General features: G+C 42.6%; 1 protein-coding gene across 6 annotated transcripts in view; it reads right to left on the reverse strand.

The window, feature by feature from the left end:
- Positions 1-8,453: 8,453 nt before the first annotated feature.
- LOC128310406 (insulin-like growth factor 2 mRNA-binding protein 1) overlaps positions 8,454-22,963 on the reverse strand; it is a 64,770-nt gene continuing 50,260 nt past the window's right edge. For all 6 annotated transcript variants that reach the window (XM_053047042.1, XM_053047041.1, XM_053047038.1 and 3 more), the window contains 4 exons: positions 20,000-20,170; positions 18,780-19,917; positions 18,567-18,716; positions 8,454-18,242 (listed from right to left, as the gene is read on the reverse strand). In XM_053047042.1, the coding sequence (XP_052903002.1) occupies positions 18,036-18,242; positions 18,567-18,716; positions 18,780-19,917; positions 20,000-20,170 (1,666 nt within the window). In that variant the 3' untranslated portion in view covers positions 8,454-18,035. The remainder of the gene's footprint in view (positions 18,243-18,566; positions 18,717-18,779; positions 19,918-19,999; positions 20,171-22,963) is intronic.

The raw sequence follows: 22,963 nt of genomic DNA on the forward strand, positions 1-22,963 counted from the left end.
CTTTTTCCGTGTTGATCGAGACAGAGAACTCACCAAAAATGACCAGTTTGTCAAGCTCTGATACCAGGAGAGCATCCAACGCAGGAAGATGCTTTTTCCGTGTTGATCGAGCCAGAAAACGCGCTAAAAATGACCAGTTTGTCGAGATCCTTATACCAGGAGAGCATCCAACGCAGGAGGATGCTTTTTCCGTGTCAATCGAGCCAGAAAACGCGCCAAAAATGACCAGTTTGTCAAGCTCTGATACAAGGAGAGCATCCAATGCAGGAGGATGCTTTTTCCGTGTCGATCGAGCCAGAAAACCCACCAAAAATGACCAGTTTTTCAAACTCTGATACCAGGAGAGCATCCAACGCAGGAGGATGCTTTTTTCCGTGTCAATCGAGACAGAGATCTCGTCAAAAATGACCAGTTTGTCAAGCTCTGATACCAGGAGAGCATCCAACGCAGGAGGATGCTTTTTTCCGTGTTGATCGAGACAGAGAACTCACCAAAAATGACCAGTTTGTCAAGCTCTGATACCAGGAGAACATCCAACGCAGGAGGATGCTTTTTCCGTGTTGATCGAGACATAGAACTCACCAAAAATGGCCAGTTTTTCAAACTCTGATACCAGGAGAGCATCCAACGCAGGAGGATGCTTTTTTCCGTGTCAATCGAGACAGAGAACTCACCAAAAATGACCAGTTTTTCAAGCTCTGATACCAGGAGAGCATCCAACGCAGGAGGATGCTTTTTCCGTGTCAATCGAGTCAGAGAACTCTCAAAAATGACCAGTTTTTCAAGCTCTGATACCAGGAGAGCATCCAACGCAGGAGGGTGCTTTTTCCGTGTCAATCGAGTCAGAGAACTCTCAAAAATGACCAGTTTGTCAAGCTCTGATACAAGGAGAGTATCCAACGCAGGAGGATACTTTTTCCGTGTTGACCGAGACAGAGAACTCACCAAAAATGACCAGTTTGTCAAGCTCTGATACAAGGAGAGTATCCAACGCAGGAGGATGCTTTTTCCGTGTTGATCGAGACAGAGAACTCACCAAAAATGACCAGTTTGTCAAGCTCTGATACCAGGAGAGCATCCAACGCAGGAGGATGCTTTTTCCGTGTTTTTCAAAGCAGAAAACGCGCTAGAAATGACCAGTTTGTCAAGCTCTGATACAAGGAGAGTATCCAACGCAGGAAGATGCTTTTTCCGTGTTGATCGAGCCAGAAAACGCGCTAAAATTGACCAGTTTGTCGAGCTCCTTATACCAGGAGAGCATCCAATGCAGGAGGATGCTTTTTCCGTGTTAATCGAGACAGAGAACTCACCAAAAATGGCCAGTTTTTCAAACTCTGATACCAGGAGAGCATCCAACGCAGGAGGATGCTTTTTCCGTGTTGATCGAGACAGAGAACTCACCAAAAATGACCAGTTTGTCAAGCTCTGAAACCAGGAGAGCATCCAACGCAGGAGGATGCTTTTTCGTGTTGATCGAGACAGAGAACTCACCAAAAATGACCAGTTTGTCAAGCTCTGATACCAGGAGAACATCGAACGCAGGAGGATGCTTTTTCCGTGTTGATCGAGACAGAGAACTCACCAAAAATGGCCAGTTTTTCAAACTCTGATACCAGGAGAGCATCCAACGCAGGAGGATGCTTTTTTCCGTGTCAATCGAGACAGAGAACTCACCAAAAATGACCAGTTTTTCAAGCTCTGATACCAGGAGAGCATCCAACGCAGGAGGATGCTTTTTCCGTGTCAATCGAGTCAGAGAACTCTCAAAAATGACCAGTTTTTCAAGCTCTGATACCAGGAGAGCATCCAACGCAGGAGGATGCTTTTTCCGTGTCAATCGAGTCAGAGAACTCTCAAAAATGACCAGTTTGTCAAGCTCTGATACAAGGAGAGTATCCAACGCAGGAGGATACTTTTTCCGTGTTGACCGAGACAGAGAACCCACCAAAAATGACCAGTTTGTCAAGCTCTGATACCAGGAGAGCATCCAACGCAGGAGGATGCTTTTGTGGTCGATCTAGGCAGAAAACGCGCCAAAAAAGACCAGTTTGTCAAGCTCTGATACCCGGTGAGCATCCAATGCAGGAGGATGCTTTTTCCGTGTCAATCAGACAGAAAACTCGCCAAAAATGACAGTGGTGACTTATCATTGCATTGTATTAAAGTTCCAGTACACTGTTAAGCAGCGCTGCATAATGGCTGACCGTTTACCGCTAAGGATCGTCTACCTAAGCGATATTTAAGCGTTCAAAGAGATCGTTGGAATAAGACACGAACTACGAGAAGGTTCCGTCCGCAAATGAAGAGTTCATACACAAACAATGTCTATTTTTTTTTTGAAAAAATTAAATTTATTCAGAAAAATTAAAAAAAAAATCATCATCTGCGTACTATAGGTTAGTGTTGCTGTATGCCTGTTTTCTGTTACACTTCGTTCACGTGCTTTACTGATTCTGCTCTGCCGCGTCCGCAAACCGCTTGCATGGGGTGTATAGTTTGTGTTGTTGAAGTGTGTGTTGTTGCGCATTTGTTATCGTTTTCGATAGTACACACCATGTTCACCCAAGTACAACAAAGTTGTTTTAGTTGTTTTGCTTTCTTTCTTATTTCTGCTGTCTGTCTTCCACACTGTTCGCATTCTATTGACGCTTTTGGAACGCATATGATGGGATGTTTTTGCGCTGTTCCTTTCTTTCTCTTGCAGCATCGTACGGCAACTTGCTGTGCTGCACTACGGGTTCTAGTTGTTGCCTACCATTTCCTAGCACATAGCCTATGCTTTTCCTCATTAAACCCGTTTCGGGGGGAGGGTTTCCCAGCTTTCCGAACCGGTGCTCTATCGCGGTTTGATTTTCGCCTACCGCCTACTAAGCAACCCTTCATTGTTTGCCGTTATTCTCCTTCGCTCTTTTCTTTTCTTTCTTAGCGGATGGGTGAACGACTGTTTGCGCTGCGTTATAGGTAAAATGTTTTGTTTGCTTACTGCTGCTGGTTTTGTCTCATTTTACGCATTTTGTTTTGTTTTGTTTTTTTTTTCGTTTGTTAAATTATGTTTTTCTCTTCTTATATTCATTTCTTCATTTACGTTACTTTTAAATAGAGGTAGTGAGGTAGTTTCTTTTCATTTCCACTCTTCCACATGCGCGCGCGCCCACACACACACACACATACAGTCACACATACGTACGCTTCTTATTCCGTTCCGTGTGTGTTGTTTAGTTTGTTTTGCTTGTGTTTTTCTTTGTTTTTCTGTGTTTCTTTTCCTATCGCTTCCCTTCCCACTGTATTAATACCATCCCACGCCTGTTCGGGGTTTGCTTTCTTCTCCGGCTAAAGCCCTTTGTTTCAACTTGCCTTGGCCTTAATGCTGATTATACAAGGTGTTTATTTTCACCGAACCGAGGGAGGAACTCGCGTCTGTTTGCGGGAAGGAAAGTCAAATTTACTTCAACACCTAGCATTGTTCGCTGCTGCTTGTTTTGCTAGTTGAATGGTTTTGCTTTTTCGATATTTTTAGCTTTTGATTTGCATATTTTTTTCTCTGTTTATGTTTGATTCATGTTCTGTTTTGGGTTTTTACTGATTTTCTATTTCGATTTTTATGTTTTTTTTTCTTCATCGTACTTTCTATCCTTTCAATAAGCTAGCTGTTCCGCACTGGTTGTGTAGAAGTTTCTATTCCATGGTGTGTTGTTAGCGGTTAAAAATGATTTGTTTATTATTCAACTTCCGAAGTTCAAGCCCAGTAAATTTGTTTTCAAATTGTGTATTTGTTTGTTTTTGCCCCTGTTTTATGTCTTCAATTAAACCATTTTCTAAATGGAAGTTTGTTTTCCTCATATTTCGTTCACTGTTCAGTGCAATGCAATGTGTGTTTTTTAATGTAACAAAATTATTTTTCTGTATGTTGCGCTTTGTATTCTCATTTGCTTTTGTTGTTGTTGTTGTTGTTGCTTTGATAATGCGCATTTTGATGTTTATTCGTTTAACTTTAAACGTTTCCCGTACGAAGACAAGCCTAACTGAGGTCAGCCCATAGGTGAATTAAATTGTTTACAATTAAATGTATATTTTTGTTGTTGTTTTACTTCCATTTCCGTTTTTTTTTGTTTTGCCACCACAACCACCGGTTATGTACGAAGTGTAGGGTAATATAATGTTTATATATAGCGTCAAGTATGGTAGAAATATGTTATTTGCTTGCATTTGTTGTTTGCTGATTATTTTTCTCTTTCTCTCTATCTTTTTCTTCTTCTTTTGTTTGTATGTAGTTGTTAAGCTGCTGTCCGGTGAAAACAACAAAATAGGAAACTATGATTATAAGTGTAATAGTAATATAATAGTCATGATGATTACGATGATAAAAAATAATAAACATAGTAATAGCTACAAGTAATTATAATTTTTAGTAGTAATAATAATTTTAAAGAATTATACGAGTGAAATAAGCATTCTGTTCAGTGTGTTTCACCATCCTAAAGCTAGGTGTATATATAAATCTTCATCCTTTATATATATATATATGTCCAAATATATATATTTATATATATCGGTTTCACAGTTGCCCTATTTTTCCTCCAATTTAATCCTTTCTCTCTCTTTTTCAGCCCTTTCCCATGATTCACGCATGGTTGGTTCTGTTGGCCCTATTTTAAACCGTAATAATATTAATTAAAAAAACAAAAAAAACTACTACTTTTACCTCCCCTCATTTTTGCCCCGCCTCTTTCCATCCTTCTACGGCTCCACCAACTCCGCACACCGTTTGTTCGCTTCTAGGTCCTTCCTTTTCCTTTCGATCGATGGTTTCCGCTGCCATATCCTTACGCCTCGCAGGTCGACCAAGGACCTTCCTTTCCGTTACCGTTCTACCACTGTGTTCACATTCCCCTCAATAAAAAAAAAACGAACAAACACCCCTTCCATACATCCTTCCTTCCGCCGCAAGCGCCTTCTTTGCTGGAGGGGAAGAATATAAATACAGATAATGACAAGGAATATAAACTATTATCACACAGGCATGTCAATTATTTGCATTATATCCTAAAACTCATCCACTCATAAATTCACCTCTCTTTCCTTCCCCCCTCCCTGTGGTTGGGTGCGGATACGAAGGAAGGGGGGGATAGGTGGTTTGGGGGGTGGGAGGATTTGGGAACGACGACGATGAACGGTTACGGCAATGAGAACAGGAGAGAGAAAGTGAGAGGGAAACGAAACGAAATGTATGCCAAGTGTGTTCATTTTGATGATTTTTTTTGGGCAGGGTTCGTCGCTTAACCTGTTATTTATGTTGTGTGTTTCAGAAACAAAAACCTTGTTAACGCCCATTGTGCAGTTTCCAATTGAAGAGCAGGAAGCAGGAAGAGCAAGAGGAACACAAACAACTATGGGGTTGTAGTAAATGGTGAAAGCAAAACCAATTAAAATGGATGACGCTAATGCGCGGAAGAAAACGAACTGTTTCACCTCTACCTACTCCCTCCGCTGCGGATTGCGCGCGGTAAAATTATAATAATAGTAACAGTAACTTTGAGGGGGATTTATATTTTTGTTAGATGGTTCGGGCGAACACGGGTGAACCTACGGCAAAACCAAACGAGTCGCTATTTGGTACACACCTTCTTGGAGCTTTTCGTCCTTTCGTTCTTTCGTGCTGTTGTTTTGTTGTTGTATGATTTCTGACAAAATAGTCCTTTTTGGAGGACTTTATGTTGCTGTTATTGTTATGTTTGCGTCAATTACTTTCTATACACACGCCACCAAATCTGGGTTTGTATGCGTGTTGTACAGTTCAGTCTCCTTTTTGTGTTGCAGCAAAACAAAGCTGGTGGCGAGTGTGCCTATTTGCAAAAATAGCGATGGTTGGCTTGCAGTTTTTGTTTTGCCAATTTTATTACACCCCCTTACTAACGTTTTACTGCTTCTCTGTTTAACTTAAATCGCTTAACGAACTAAATGAAAAAGAAAGCAAACGCGTATTATGAGCTGGACCTCCTAGCTAGCTAGATTATGTTAAATTATTCCTTTTACAAACAAACTATAAAATGCATTTCCGTTTTCCGGTTTGGGTGTTTTTTTCCTTCTTACTTTCTCTCTTCTTTTGCGTGGTTCTTCTATGTTTTTTGAATGTTTTTTTACTTACAATGATAGCTTGTTTTGATAGAAAACCTTTTCCCGCTTATCGTTTTTTCTATGTCCCTTTGATGGACTTACTGATGTGTTTGTGTGTATAGCTGCACTGCGTTCTAATTTCATTTTCCAATTCCAGTTCTTGGTTTGTGACACGAAAATAAACTAATACAATGGGAACTGGTACGATGCAAAAAAAGAAGCAAGAAACAAATAATATGTGTTAACGTGAAACGATGTTTGATGTTTTAAATCAAACATTGATTCAAATGTACCTATCCATGTTCGTGTGCGAGGCGAACCTATTTCTAAACTTGAACACAAAGCTTGACCATTACTATGCCTTTTGTATTGTTTATGTTTTTATCTACTGCTTGCCTGTAGTGTGTGCCATTTTTGCTTTCTATACGAACCATTATTGAATTTTATCTTCTTTTACTCTCTACTTTTTATCATGATTTTTGAAAAAAAGGCATATCGCTATAAATTTTTGTTTCATTTTTTTCCATTTTATCTTTGTAGCGAAAAGAATTTGTGTTTCCGTGTTGGTTTCTTCTATTCTTTTCTTAATTTTTTGCAAATTTTTTATAATTTTTGTAGCTCACATTATGACCCTAAAATAACGTTTCCTATGATTTACGGAACCGGTTGTGTACGAAGAAATTAAAGCACTAAATTTAAAACACATGCATCTAAATGGTAGTACAAGTAGGGTAAAGGCAAGGAAGTGATTGATAGCAAAAGCAAGAAGCGAAATATAATTTTTTGTTTGTATGTAAGCAGAGCAATGCATTTTTCTTGCTCTCTCTCTTTTAAACTTTCACTTTTTTGTGGTTGTTTTGTCTTTTCATTGTTTGCTTTTGTGTTCTTTTTTTGTATTACACTTAATTAAGTGAAAAATTTATATTTAATCTCCATTCTCCAATTCCTATTGTTTATACTTGGGGTTTTTCCAGCTGCAATGAAAATTTAAATCATAAACGTATTTTTTGTTACTGTTCTCCTTTTGTGTAACCCTTTGTTTCTGACTAATGCAGTTGCTTTTTTTGTTTTTGCAGAAATATTCTAATTTTAGCAAATTTTCTCTTCTACAAGATGTATCAACTAACACAACTAACGCCAAAGTACAGATAAAGTGGGGAGAAATGGTGGAGAGAAAAGGGGGAATCGGTCACACTCACACATACACACACATACAGAATAATGCTGAATGCTTTTGCTAAACTCAATCGGAAAATCTCCGCGCCTTCTGCTTTTCAGTGATTTTGATTTTAAGATATTTGTTTGCTTTCCATATTTAGTGTTTGTTTTTTTTTATATATTTGAGGCATTCACAACAATGGTTTTGCATGTTTGTAAATTTTACAGTAAGTGGGAAAGGTGTGTACATGAGCTTTTGTCACATATATGTTTTTTTTGTCACTAGAAATTTGCGGCCATTTGTTTATTAAACATCGAGTTGCATTTAATTTTGCATTTGTTGTGTGATTTCAACTTTTTTTATGTGAAATTTTTATCCTTTTTTGTTCTGTGTGTGTTGTGTGTTTTTCTTCGTGTTTTTGGAGGTTATTATTTCTTGTTTCGTTTGCTTCTTTGCTGCAATTTTTATGGTTAGGTAGTTTCTTTTACACGCCTAAATATTTATGTTTTTATAAGATACTTTTGCACCTTCCCTTGCTTGTGTTTCATCGTTTTCCATAGCTTCTGTATAGAAGTTTTGTTACATATTGTATGAATTTTGTTTGTTTTCGTTTAAAATGTCTTCAAATGTAAGCTTTTCATCCTTATTTTTTCTTTATATTTCTATTAAAAAAAAAACCTTGAGGTAAACGGGTGTCGCAGTTTGTACACAAACAGTTTCCATTCCGCTGTTTGCTTCTGTTTACTATTACTATTTCCATGTTTTTTTTTAATATTTCTTCTTCTTCGTTCTTGTCTGCTCCTTCCTCGATCTACGGCTGCTGCTGGGACAAGGTGATCATCTACTGCTTAGTGAGAGTGTATTATGTTATATATTTATATGTACTTTTGCTTCGACCATTTTCATCCAAAGTGCGTGCTGAGCCGCTACATTAACTACGCCGATTAGGGACTGTGTTTCAGTGTGTGGGATTATCCTAGAAGTGTTAAGTGCTATTTTTTTAATGTATCTCGAACGGTTATACAATTATATTAAATGATAAAAGCATTACAAACTACCAATCGTCTGTGCAACCCGTCTAGTTTTTGGATTTTTTTGGGGGAAAAATAATGATTTTCCAGTTTATGCATAGAACGTTTGCAACTTGTAGAAGATGATGATCCATTTGTTGTCTATTCAAGTGTTTTTTTTTGTTCCTGTTGTTGGTTTTGTTTTTTTTTTGTTTGAATGTGACTTCAATTTAAATGTTTCAGCAAATAGAACGTTCGAAAGTTTGTTTTTGCTAAATAAATGGATTATTTTTGTGTACGTTTGTTTTCTTTTTTTGTTGTTTTTTGACCATTTTTTTTGTCGGTTAGTATAACTGTAACACACTCAGTTTTTAGCAATTTCAGAACTGTTTCCATTTACCAACTAACATCATTTTTATCGTTAAATTACAGTTGAGTTTTCGTAATTTTTTTTTGTTTTTTGTTTTTGCTCCCAGTAAATCTCTGCAGTATTTTTTCGGGGTGAGAATAATCATACGATTTTTGTGGTTACTCAACTCATAGCCTTATTCATAATTGCCAATTAAGAATAGTGTTTTTTTCCCATTCACCTGTCCGATCACCTTGTCTCAGAGGGTTGTGTTATAATGTTTCATTATTTACTTGTTGCTTTTGCTGTTGTTTCCGCGTTTTTTTTGTTTAATGTTCCATTTAGCATTTTCTTCTATTTCTAAGTTCAAGTAGTTGAGGGCTGTGTGTTAGCGTTTTCCTTTTGCTTGCACTTTCTTTTTGTTTTTTTTTTGTTGTCGCGGTACGGTTCAGTAGCAAAGCACTTATGTTCTCATTATGATTCTTCTTTCTTCCGATTGTTTGTTTCTGCTTATGTTTGGCAGTGCATACTTGCTTGTCCTGGCGGTGTTCAACCACCATATCGGTTGTTTCTGTTTTTGTTTCTGAAATTGTGTTTCCTTCAATCTTCCTCTTTCTCTCTCTCTCTCTCTCTCTCTCTCTCTCTCTCTCTCTCTCTCTCTCTCTCTCTCCTTTCTCTCTTTCGTTCTTTCTTTCTTTCTGTTTGTTGTTTTTCATACGCGGTTGTATTTTTATATTTTTGTTGTTTGCTTTTCATATGCATATTCGAGATCAAGTTCTGTCTTGTGCCGGATCAGAATTCGCTCTATTATTCGTGTGCTGTGAGAGTTACTGAGCTAGACGGTTTCTTTAACATCCATACACCATTGCTGCTGTTCGACTTGACAAGAGTGACTTTTGTGCTTTCTGCTATTTCAATATCAACTCGTGGACTTTTATCTAGGTATGTATCGGTAAAGGGTGTGTCTGTGTGTATATTACCTCAACATATCTTTCTACCCTTTTTCAAACCAAGTTAGTGGCGGATTATTTGTTCTTTTTTTACGAGGAGGTATTCAGGTTCTACTGGTCGAAGTTGAGTTCGATTCGTGTTGACGCGGAGCCATAAAGTAAAGTGAAAATTAACAACACAGATTAATGATCTGGTGTTCGCCAATGCACGTGGGTTGTTTTTTTGTGTGTGTATGTCCCGTGCGTGATGAGCTTCCCCCCAGGGGAGGTGGCGGGCTAATCTCAGGTCTTTTGCAAAGGGATGTGTTCCGTTTGGGAAATTGCTTGGACTTGAGCAAAGCAACCATCAGTAATGGCGCTCCCTTTTGTCTGCCTTAAGACTTTGGTACGACTTTATTGTGTGTGTATGTGTTTATTCTTTTCTTTTGCTGCAGGGTTTCCTTGAAGATCATCTAGTTGGGGGTTGAATTGTTTCATTGATGCTGCGTTAACATAAGCATGTTGCGCGTGGAAAAAAATATTCACATCCAAGAAACAGGGCTGCTCGGCACGGATGTGTAGTGCTGCGCGTTTACCTTAAAACATAGATTCAAAAAGGGTTTTCCCAACAGTAAGATGACGAGGTATCGAGTAGATGAAAAATCAACTATACGCATGATGCGTTTATATTCTTCGCTTGAATTGAAATTTAGATGCGTCTGCGTGTGGACTACTTCACATCAAGGGCGTTTTGGGTTTAGTATTGAAAAAACAAAATTACTTTCGAACCATCTCCATGTTATGAAACAGGACAAACAAAAAAATATTTTACTTGTCACAATAATAGACACTAGATGTAGTGCTTGTGCGCGGAAATGATCACCCTTCACAAACTGGCCAGAATGGGTTTCCTTACTTTCCCCCCGTTGGGAAGACGTTAAAGCACTCGCGAAAAAAAACAATAAACAACAAATAAACCAAAATCCACATAAGCGAGGAGAAAGATACAGATACTTCTGTACATCATTAAATTTAACCCAACAATACAAACAAACATACTCTTCCCCTGATAAGCTAATGCCTCGTCATATCACAACACTTGGAAATACTAAACACCTCACCAGACTTCTGACCGTTCGAAATACTCTTTTTCTCGCTCGCGCGCGCTCTTTCTAAACTAAACCCTTAAACTTAAGGTACGTCCTTAATTAAGCTGAGCTTTCAAGCTTTCGCTGTTGTTTCTCTTGTTTGTTTTGCTTTAGTTTCACCCACCCCGGAACGACGTTACTGTCGCACCAGAGGGAAAAAGGACATTGTATCATACCGCGACACCGGAAGGAAGCATTAATATAACGCAACACCACCGTACGCAATTTACGCATTAAAAGTCGTTCTTTGGAAGGAGCATCCCTTGATCAGCATCGGACAACTCGTCTAAAGGTGGCACACTCTGTCTGCTGTACGATTAAGTGTTATAAGTTAAAAGTAATTTTGTTTTACTTCTCCAACGCATCGGACGACGGTTTGCTGAGGCTGTTTTGCGCAAAATGTTGGCCTATCCAAAGAAACAAGGACGCTCGTTTCAATTAGTTTTTTGGTACCGTTTGGATATCCTTCGAATATTTCAGCAATGCAGGGAAAGTAAAAGTCGTGATTTGTTTTTCAGAAAGATTAGTAGAGCGGTTCGAATGTTTCGAGTCTTCTTGTACCGGGAGGGGGGGGAGGTTTTGCACTGTTTTCACACACAACTAAAACGGCACTTACGCACTCTTCTCCACGCAATAGACACACGCACTAATGCAAATATAGCGAGCTTTCCTTGCTTGCACCTTTCGATTTTTTGTCCTGTTTCACGCATCCTTACGCATTCCACCAACGTGTCCGTACCTGTCTTTGCATTACAAATATTCAACGATATTATAGCCTCTAGTATTTTGTAATAAATAGTAAAGTTGTTAGCTAAATATCATCTGCTTCACAATTTCCCCTTATTTTTCTCTTTTCATCATCATCATCACCACCGCAATCACTGTTTATCAACACATCAACGCCACCGGGCGATGGATGGGGAGCGTAAAAACAACACACTGCGTACCGTTTGTTTTCTTCCGTTTTACAATTTGTTTTTTTTCTCTATGTTCTCTCTCTCTCTCTTCGCACATTTTTCGGCCGTCAACTCTCACTCGTTCACACGCACTCACTTTTGTTCTCGATTAGAATAGACTTTTTAAAACGGTTTTTGTGGCTGTGGGCCAACGCTACAAACGAACGGGCGTCTCCATTTTGTCTTCGCCGTGCTAACGTGAGTGCTCAGTTTTTTTTGCATACCTTTCTGTTTCTTCTTTTCGCCAAATATACACGTGTATATATATATATAATATATTTTCAATATAATATATATAATAAAAAAATCTAACAATTGATTTTAGTCACTTTGTCTCTCTTGTGTTACTTGTTACTTCCTTTGCAGACGTTTCGATACCGTTTGTATGCTGCCAATTTCTGTACAAATGCGAAAACGTCCCCAGTTCAAATTCATCGCTTACTTTGATACAACGTCTCGAAAGCACTTTTCACATGCACCACACATTACATACCGGTCTGCCTTTTGTGTGTGTCTCTCTCTCTCTCTCTCTTTCTCTCTCTCTCTCTATTTCTCTCCATATCTCTTTGTTTGTTACGTAACCGCTTATCTTCATTTTAAGTGGTTGCGCAACCGCTTGCGTGCACGCTTTTCAATTATAAATAGTACAAAAAACAAACAAACAAACATACAAACCAACAAACGTCACACGTTTCAATTTTTGTTTTAGTTTGTTTCACTCTTTTGGTTTTCTTTTTCTCACCACATATGGTCAGTCCAACAGTGCCCTAAATGTTGTTCATAGTCGCCATCTTGAAATGCGTCAGTGTTCATCATTTTTACGCGAGTTGCATTTCTTTTATACTTTGTTTACTGCTCCTTCTTCATTTTATGCAAAATTCTCTTCCTTTTTCACCGCTTGTTGCGAAACCCATGCAATCACACTAGCACATGCGCTTCGGTGAGCTGGAAGTGCTTTTGTTTAGTATTTTTCCCTCATTAGCATTACTTTTTACACGTCTAGTTGTGTGTTTTGCATGTTCTGCTTCTTTCTTGCATTCGCTTTCTGCTTTTATTCGTGATTATTTTTACATTTCATTTCAGTTGATTTGGAATTGTTGCGGCCAACCGATGTGAGTGTTGAGTGCTATAGTACAGAACACCATATAGCTGTATCTCCTTTCAACCATCATGTACAAACATAATTAGTGGTATGATTTGTTTTCCAAACCCAGTTGCAGAGCTAGGGTTTGCAGCTTTGCCTATCAGATTAACGGCTCACTATGTTTTGCTTTATACACTTTTTCCCCACCTGAGCTTCTGGTTGCATGGTTGATTTCGTGTTGCTTTTGCAAAATTTCCTGCGCCAGTATGCGTGCGTTAAATGTTCCTCAAAATGCAAATGTGCTTTTTTGTTTGTTTAAGCCCTGCGCCGTTGACAAATTCCGCCACCGCCTATTTTCATAAAATCAAACTTGTGACCCGCCCAAAAGTAGCCAAAGGTAGTTTTGCCGTTTGTGTTTTGTTCGAGTGTGTGTGTGTTTATCCACAAATGACGCCCACTCATCTGTTTTTCCTCGCATCATGTTAAAAATTGCGTTCAAGCGCGCACCCTAACCGATTTCATTCTAACTATCACTAAAACGTACTGAACGGAAGCTACGCATATGTTCGCCTTAGGGCCTGGTGTATGAAAATGTTGCGGCAACATTTGCATAATATATGTCGAACAGGGAACATGAACATGAAACATTCTTCTTTCATTCCCAGGTGAAGCAATACTATGTCAAGATGGTTAGCTTTGTTGCGGCGAACATTCGAACATGAAACAAATCGATTCGTGCCTCTTGCACCAAAATAAACTGCTTCAGCAACATTTTCTTAGACCTGGCCCTTTTTGTTCCCTTCAGCACAACGAGACTTGAATTAAGCAAACGATTCTATATGCAAAGACTACTAACAAAAAGCGCCATAACGAATTGAAGGCATACACTGTTGCAAACATTATCATTAGTATTCTATTGTTTTTTTTTGCCAGTGTATGTTGATGGAGACGCAACACGCTTCTGCACGTTTCATCTATTGCCTGGTGTTAATGTATGTAAACGGTATACAATGTTGTGGAAGAATCCTTTTGCAATCTAACCGTGCTGTTGGGTCTATGTTGTGGTGTAAATATAATTAGAAAGACTATGTATGACATAAACAAAAAAAAACAAAACATCAGAGCTACAAATGGGAAACAAAACTATTTTGATTATACGTCTCCTATTCTTAAAACTCTTCTCTTCCATTCTCTTTCTCTATCTCTTTTGCCATGTGATCGAGTAAACTATTACTCGATAGTTAACATCCTGTACTGCATCTGCACAAATCGCGCACACAGTACGGAATAACAGATCAGCTTCCACCGGACAGAAAGAGATAAAAGGGCGAGTATTAGAGTGAGAAATAAACAGTTCACTAGTACACAAAATGGAGGAGTTAACAGTATGAACAAGGCTAGTATGTATAAAAGGGAGGGGGGACAACAGTGTTAACAACTTTACGTCTAATCCGTACGCACTTACGGACACTCCATCAACAATAAGTTAAGCAAACAAGATGGCAAACACTGAAGATCGTGCGTGCGCACACACGCACACACACACACACACACACACACACATACAAATTCTAAACCTTTCCGTACGTACAAAACCGTCCTAACAACGTACAAATGCCATAACGACGTTGTGGCCGTACGTACAAAACCTTCCTAACGAGATTATGTGCTGCTGAAACTATTCGGTTACATTAGCACATAATACTTATGGTACCTTTTTACATGTCCTAAAAAGATGAATGATCGCTTTGCTTAGGTTGGGTAGCAAGACCCCTACTGACATACGATCGAGGATCGGGGCGGCAATATGCGCGCGCTTGACGCATTCGAGGTAAGAGGTCAAATTCGTTGCATACCTTGTATCGCCCTTGCTAACCGCTGCACGTTAAATGCTAGCCCTGGCGTTCCTTCCCTGGGCCTCGGTACCCGTGGTGTGGAAATCGACAATCCAGAGGACCACTCCTGGGCAGTGCACACCCGCAGAATCGATTATATTGGTACATCAAGGGATGGGGATACGTAATGCACTTTATCGTGAGGTATTGGGTTTTCTTATGTTCGTTCCAGTGCGTTCCACTGCTTTCTTCGCCTCAATAGACGTCTTGGCGTTTCTGATATGACAGATTTACGGTACTGTTTTGCGGCGTGCCCTAAAACTACACTACCATTACGAATGGATGGTTTGCTTCCCGGAGGTTACAAAGCGTGGGATAATTCACATTCAGCCGCAGTTTCATCGTCGCGTTTCCACATCTCCGACACACGCATTTGCGTCCCTTCTATACATACATACATTCACACACACACATACATACATACATACAAATCTTCACTCTACTCTCGCTTAACGTCCGTCGTTTTTTTTCGTAATAAATAGTTAATAAGGCATGCCCGTTACATTCAGTTTGCCGGTGACCGACACAACAAACGCTACCAATCAATGATTGTTGCTGGAATCACCCCGCATCCCTGCGACAGTGTATCATCTTATCTCATCTACTAAAATGGGCCATACAACGTCCTACCTATACTACTGCCCTAATGCGCGCGGAGGGCGTTTATGCCGCTCGTCCTACTGATGGCAACTTCATTGCAACCATCACCTATCGGTGGATGGGTTTTCTCTTGCGCGACTGCTAAGAATACGGGTCATTCCCTCCCTCCCCTTTTTCCAGTTGTACACTTCACGAACACGCTTCCACACAGTGCACCGTGTCCAGACACTGCCCCACTGTTGAGGTAGCAAACAAATGAGAACTACTTTCTCCTGCACAGTCCTGCGCCCAACTGTTTCATTGGTATTCAGCAAAACAAAACACATCATCCATAGTCGGTTTTATCCGACAGTCTTTGGTCAACCACCTACACGAATGGGCAGCTCCTTCCGGAGCATATTCGACTACAGCTGAGGTAACATCTCCCAACTGTGCTGTACTACGGTTCCCTACAGCTGCTGATTGCTGACACAATCGGTGGCCTCCTAATCAACCGCGGTAGGTGACACGCAATCGAGCGAGTTATTCCAGCAGCTGAGATTTTTCCTCCTCTTCCCGGAGGGAGGGGGGGGAGAGAAGGTTACGGCAGTGGCACGGCTGATCGTGGCTGCTTGGAAAAAGGCAAAAAAGCAAACAAAATCCGATCCGCCCACAGCAGGAACTCTATAAAACCAACCCGCGCCCTGGTCGGTGTGTGAGTAGGATGCGCACCGCTCGACCATTAAGACAAAATATACACAACAGCGTATCGGCCGGCAAAGTGCAGCCCTAGCGCACTGCCCTGTTAATACTCGTCGCTTCGCTTTTGTACCATAGCTACTACAGCATCTCTCGTAAAACTATACCATTAGCGTTGCCACAATCATGCATCTTCCGTGCATACTGGTTAATCGCATGCACGCATATACACCCATCAGTGTCCCTTACACCTGTCGTACATACATACGGTCTTAAAACAAAACGACTCGCCCACTCTCTCTCTCTCTAAGATGAACAAAAAAAAACATTACACACTAAAGTTTTAAATCTCTCATTGCGCGATCGTTTAAGACAAGACAAAAACATATCCCATCGACACTTATACAATACACTCCACATTCCGCACCTATCGCGTTATCCTACCACAACACTCCACTGCGCCCCTCAATAGTTGGCATGAACTCAAGTTCCTATCATCAACTGAATAAATTAGCAAAAAAAAAAACACGCACGTTTTCAACAAGCTTAAACATAGTACCTTAACTGTATTGGCTTTTGCTTTCATTCTTCCGATTCTAACCGATTTCTTAATGATGGTAGTACACGTCATTCGGCGCACATTTAGTGGATTTGAATGGTTTTGCTGCAGGAGTTGCATTTGTCGCACACGTATGCTTTCCAACAAGAACTCCAATGATCGACGTTTCGCAAATGTTTTCCCCGCATTCATTTTTTTTTGTCGCGGGTAGAGATTTTGCATTGGTGTGAAAAGAAGGGGGAATGTTCCGATGGTGTTTGCATATTACTTCCCACCAATGGTTTGCAAAATTTGTTTGCCGTCTGATTCGCTGACCTGTCTGACGTCTTTTGCCCCCTTGTACGGAGTGTGTTCGGTTTCGTTGATCGGGGGAGAGGGTTTTTTTTTTTGCTGCCTTTCTATAATGCTACAATATATATATAATTTTATCGATCTCGTTGGGAAAGCCTGATTAGTGAAAGATGTTTTTCTCTTCCCTACAATCTGTGGCACTTTACACATCCGAGCGAATTGTTAGGATCCAACAGCATCTATTTATCTCCACCATAACACTGCTCAGTGCTATGGCTCTGGAGGATGGTTTTCTTACATACTATTTCTGCATATGACTTATTACATACAATTTATAGTGTTTTTTTGCTTGTTGTGGAACAGTTTCAAATGTTTGCCTTGATGTTTCTTATGCGGACGATCGGGAATCTTCATATGAATCTGGTTAGCTGTTTGCTGAGGGTGAGGGTGAGGCTGCTGAACTGTTAGGCTGACGTTGACGCGGTTGCTACTGGGCGGAATCTAAGACTTAGATTGGTTGGCTATTTTGATTATGGTTTGCTGTAGTTGATCGATTGTACGAGAAATAACATTTGCCGGTCGCGGTGGAAGGTGCCTGGTACGGTTGTCCGACCACTGTTACAACAATGCATTGGCCGCGCACATGGGTTGCACACGTTCCACACACATTTCTCGGCATTTCTCTCCAGTTTAATGAGGCTAATGGTGGTGATACCCTTAGGGAATCGCGCTGACCTCAACTTTGACTATTGCATAAAGGGTTGCGTGTATTGAACAAGGAACAGACAAAATAGAGTAATAGAGTAAATATAACAACATTCATAATGCTAACATATGGGAAAGGTGAAACGTTCGATCACGGTGTTGGGCATGGTACCACCTTTAACCGCTCTCTTTCTCTCTCAATCTCTCTCTATAGGTCAAGCGAACTCCCTCGGGAAGGGGTTCCCGTGGTTGCGCTTTGCCGGGGCTATTGCATGTTCTACTATTGGTGATGTATTTGGCGTTATGATTTGTGTTCATCTTCTTCCATTTAGGATACGCGACCCGTTTCGGTTTCGCTGGGTTACGGGCAACACCCGCACATTTTGCTCCACACATCATCCTGCTCTGCCTCTTCTTTTCCCGTTCCGCGCATCTGCTGACACACGCACTGCACGCTGTTGATGGTGGTTGAGGGTGTGCTACTATTGCTATTTTTGCCGCTGGTTGCTTTACTCACTCCCGATCTTTGTCGTCTTCCGGCGCAGGACGACATTTTGATTACGCGTTTGTACTGGACGACTGTTGCTGGGGTGGTGTCGTACTGGCGCTGACGGTAGCGGTGGTGGTGGTGGCTGCGGTTACACCAGCAGCAGGCGAAGATGCCCCTCCCGTCGTTTGATCCTTCGATTTCTGAGTCGACTGTCGCTTGGTGACCGGCGGCGGATTCGTGGCTAGCATCATCGTACGAATACGCCGCTGTGCCGACTGCGGTAAGAAGGTTATGTTAGGTAAGTGTCGATTCAATAGAGAGAATTTTCCAATGATAGAAGAAAACGAACGACAATCAAACCAAATGCAGCAGATGATACGGTAAGAAAATGACGCATAATAGAATCCCAGCATATGATAGCACAATGGTGGCACATGATAGTATAAAATTATTAAATCAGACCATGAACTGGTCTGAAAGCCAGCAGGTGAATTGGTTTGTTTAAAGGTTGTACGTTTTATTCTATCAACAGAACATACCCAGCAAATGTAACTGAAGTAGCACAAAACACTATTTTGCATTAGTAACTGTACACTTACCTGCACACTGAAGAAGGGACCGATAATGTGTACTGTCGTTTCTTCGTCCACAGGCGCACTAGCGGTATGTTCGGGCAGCTTAATTATGCTACCAGTGACACGCTGCAGCTCTCGCACATTTTGTCCACCCTTGCCAATTATTCTTCCCACCTGTGAGAAGATCAAACAATTTCCGTAAGGACATCGCATTCATAACGGTTGCAGAAGGCTTACCTGTGCACTTGGTACAAAAATTTCCACAGTTAATCTAACATCGTCCGTACCGGACACGAAGCCTTCCTCGCGCATCTTTTCGAAGATCAGGTATTGCGCCTTCCACTGGGCCTCCGGTGTGCCGATAATGGTAACTTTACGCTCCGTTTGCTGTTCCTGCGGTTTGTCTGCCTCGAGCGGTGCGATCTTCACGGATGCACCCGAAAACCGGATGATGTTACGGATGTGTAGTCCCTTGGTACCGATGATGGCACCGACCGCATTGTTCGGGATGTAGAGGTAGGTAGTCTCTTGCACCTCGCTCGTGCCGGGCGGTACCCCGGCCGGTCCACCGGCCGGTGGCTGATACATCGGGAAGTTCGAGCCCGGGTACATGCCGGCACCGCTGCCACCGCTTGCCGTCGCGCCACCCGTACGCCCGGTAAAGCCCATTCCATTGCCGGCCGTTGACATCATCGCCATCGGGTGCAGACCCGGGAACATGATGCTCTGCGGGGCCAGTGCCTGCAGATCGTTCTCGTAGCTCTGACGCAGCTTGGCACTGATCTGGCTTTCGCCCTTGGACATATTATCAATCGTGCCCTTCACGGTAATGATACGCTCAAGATTGAAGCTGCTAATGTCGTTGATCGAACTGACGGTGATCTTCGTGTCGGTGTCCTGCATTATCCGCTTGATCGTGTTCCCGCTCTTGCCGATTATGCGACCGATCAGATTGTTGTGCGCCAGGATCTTGAGGCAAATTTCACCCTTGTTCGTGCTGTTGGCCTCCTGCTGCATCACTTCCAGTATCTTCTTGCACGCCATCGTACAATTTTCCGGATTGCCGTAGATTGTGATCGCCTTCTCGACCGAACCAACGTTGTCCTTCCGGTGCACGTCCACGCGCGCCCGGCTCTGCTGGGTAATGTGCCGGATCGTACTACCCTGCCGGCCAATGATCGCCCCGACCATCTCGCTCTGTACCAGCACACGCAGCGGGAAATCGGTCTGGCGACCGGGACCACCACCACCGGGCATGCCTGCACCGTACTGCGATCGGTTACGCTGCGCCCTGCGGGCCTGTTTGTTCGCCTCCGATAGCTCCACCAGCAGCTTCGAACCGTCGAAATCGACCCCGTTTAATCCCGACACCGCCCTGGTAGTAGCCAAAATGGTGAAGAGGAAAACACCCTGTCGTTAGTCAAAATGTGGATGGCTTTGTGCCACGATACACTTACCTCTGTGCTTGATCGTGATTCTCGAAGGTGATATGGACGGTCTGCGTGTTAGGATCTTTGCTAGTACCTGCCTCACAGTGTTCCACCTTGCCGTATGGCTTCAGCAGCGGTTCGATATCGTCAAACTTGGCGTGTTGTGGAATACCACTGATGACGATTTTGGCCGTTGTACTGTAATACAAAAGGGCAACGAAAAGAATGTTAGCTTGTGCGTAAAACTCACTGTGCCTTCACTGCTTCACTAACTCTATAAAATTGTGACATCTATGCCTGTGTCTGTTCGCTGAACCCGTCTACACCACACTGGTTCTAACGCCGATCTTTGACGAGCAAACTACAAATGACGTCGGGTTTCCGGTCCAGCCCGGAAGTAAACCCTCCACATACGCTGCAGCACAGAACACGAGCGGCCGCTAACGAACGCGAATGTGCAGCGATTGTAGTAATTGTAGTGGCCCACACTCATTGCAAAAACATGGCTGCGACCCAGCCCGCTCTCTCTTTCTCTCTCTCTCTATCGCTCGCTTACAGTTACCGCTGGAAAGAAAACGTTAGGGGAGGTCGCGAGCAGCACTATGGCTGAAGAAAACTTTATGCAGAAAGATGTGTTTATTTTTTAGTTTTGCTTTTGCTTTGCTCTTTCACCGTCATGCGCAAGAGCATTGTGGGGTCTCTTCTAGAGTTCCTGCCTCCTGCTAAGATGTATCCACATACACAAACACAAGGGCTCCGATCCAAGACACTCAGCCATGGACGTGACATCCGTTTAGAGTATAGCAACGATCTGCGACTCCCCTCGTAGACTCCATTATGTCTTATGGCCTTTTTCGTCCGTTACCACCGACAGATAGAGGAGGGTAGGCAGGCATATGCGAATTCGTCAAAATCAGCAACTGTATGTGGTCCAAGAAGATCCGAAGCACATTTGCGTGAAGAGCGAAGAAACATAACACTTAACAGATTTGCACAGCACAGGCGACGGAGGGCGCCGATGGCTACCAGCGGCCGGCTCGAGGGTGCCGCCAACTTCATGAATTGACTTTTGAAACCCCCGTACCGATTAACATGTGTGGTACACGTCCCGATCGCGGATGCTGTCAAGATTTCGCCACGATCTGCGGAAAAATGAAGAAGCAGTAGAAGGGCCCTCCATTCATGGGTGCGCTTCTGCGTTTCATTCATCCGCACTGGGCGCCGCAACGCGAGAGTTTAGCGTGATAAGGTTTTCGCGCGGTCCGAGTGTGTCGGGATCGCCGCAATCGTAAAGCGGGAGACGAAACAACCCACGAAGAAGAAAGCATAAAATCCAACGTTCGGCGAACCTTGATGCTGTTGTGGGCCGGCGCGGTCTGGAGCTGCCGGTTGGTTGATCTCTGCGCTGGAACTCACAACGCGGCGAGCCAGTGCCGCAGGGAGGCAATTTCGAAAAGATCAGCATTCCAGCGCTGAACGCGCATAACGGGTTTGTATAGCGTGTGGTTCGATTTGATCGACTAATGAAACGGGTTTTCGAACTCTGCTACCATTGTAGTATGCATTTCCAGCGGAAGACGCATGCTTAATGCAGGGTTCTGAGATCCGATATCGAAGATACGTTAAATCAGTGCTATGTCATGAAAATCGGATCTGGTTTTTGGTTCTGAATCTGACTTGGAATCATTACGATGAATATTGAAATAACAACCTTACGAGCAACAATCACAACTTTTCACTCTTTAGAAGACTTTAATTATTGCGCTTTGATAATGTGAACAAGACTTCCAGTTCCAGGTTCTTCAGGAGTTCGTTTTTAATTTCATCCCCAGGTAAGAGAATGAACATCTCTACGCCATCCATACAGTGATGGGCGTCCATCAATAGAGCGTAGAGCAAACGCGAGATCGATAAGTTCCGTTCTTCGATTCAATTCTCCAGCAAAGCGTAATCGCTGCTTCACATAATTACGCCAAAAAGATCCGCGAAACGATCCGTTAATGAGCAACGGCAGAGAACGTTTCGTCGAAAGGTTCGCGAAAAGTCCACTGCGGCGCATGGTAGCACGTTTCACGGCCGTGGAAATATTTCAAAAAATAAACAAAGAAAAGGAACGACCGAAAGTGAATGAACTGGTGTACGGAGGATGGTGCTCTTTCCGGGCGACATACAGCAGAGTGAGAGACGCAGCCGCGCACATAGTTCGACTCCCAGCGTCATTTATGCTTTCCACTTTGTCCACTCCACCCCGCTTTCTTTCTTTCTCTCTTTCTCTCGTTTCTTCCTTCCATTTCTTCTGGCCACTTTTCACCCCCTAGAGCCCGTCTACGCGTGGCGGTAGGTTTCTTCTTCTTCTTCTTCTTCTCCCAATGCTACACCTCCAGCGGAAAAGATCGAGTGTGCGCGCATGTTGGAGTGTGGCGGGATGTTTGCGCATCGGCTGTTGATGTCATTTCACCGCACCGTTTCCCCGGCTTCTGTCCGGCGTCCCATTTCTGCCGGCATCTCGGCCTTGCAGGAACCGTCAACTGCCTCTTCGTTGTATATCGCACGATTCGATCTCGCTTAATATGACTTCGTGGGCACCCGAAAGCACCCCACTTGCAGAACGTGAAATTCCACACCGTGCCGTCTCGCACGATCAGTCTTTCCACGGTCGCAGAAGACGTCCCGGGAAACCTCCCATGTTGCGGACGATGGTTGTGTGCAAAGAAGAAGCCGACCACCTCCTCTTTCGATACTTCCCGGCGAAGACAACCGCAACAAAGCGCATTCCGCGAGCATCACTAGCGGCGGACGCAAACCATCTCTTCAACCGTACGTAGGATCCACCAAGAACCCAAGATCGTCTTCGATCTTCGTTACCGTTGGGTGCCTCGCGAAGGGTTTTTGGAAAAAATCTCTCTGCTGCCTCATCGACCGAGGTCACGACAATGGTATGTACCGGGTTTCGCAGCATTGCTCACGATTCCGCCGACGAGATACGCGGCT

The sequence above is a fragment of the Anopheles moucheti genome, chromosome 2, assembly GCF_943734755.1.
Source record: "Anopheles moucheti chromosome 2, idAnoMoucSN_F20_07, whole genome shotgun sequence".
Classification (NCBI taxonomy): domain Eukaryota; kingdom Metazoa; phylum Arthropoda; class Insecta; order Diptera; family Culicidae; genus Anopheles; species Anopheles moucheti.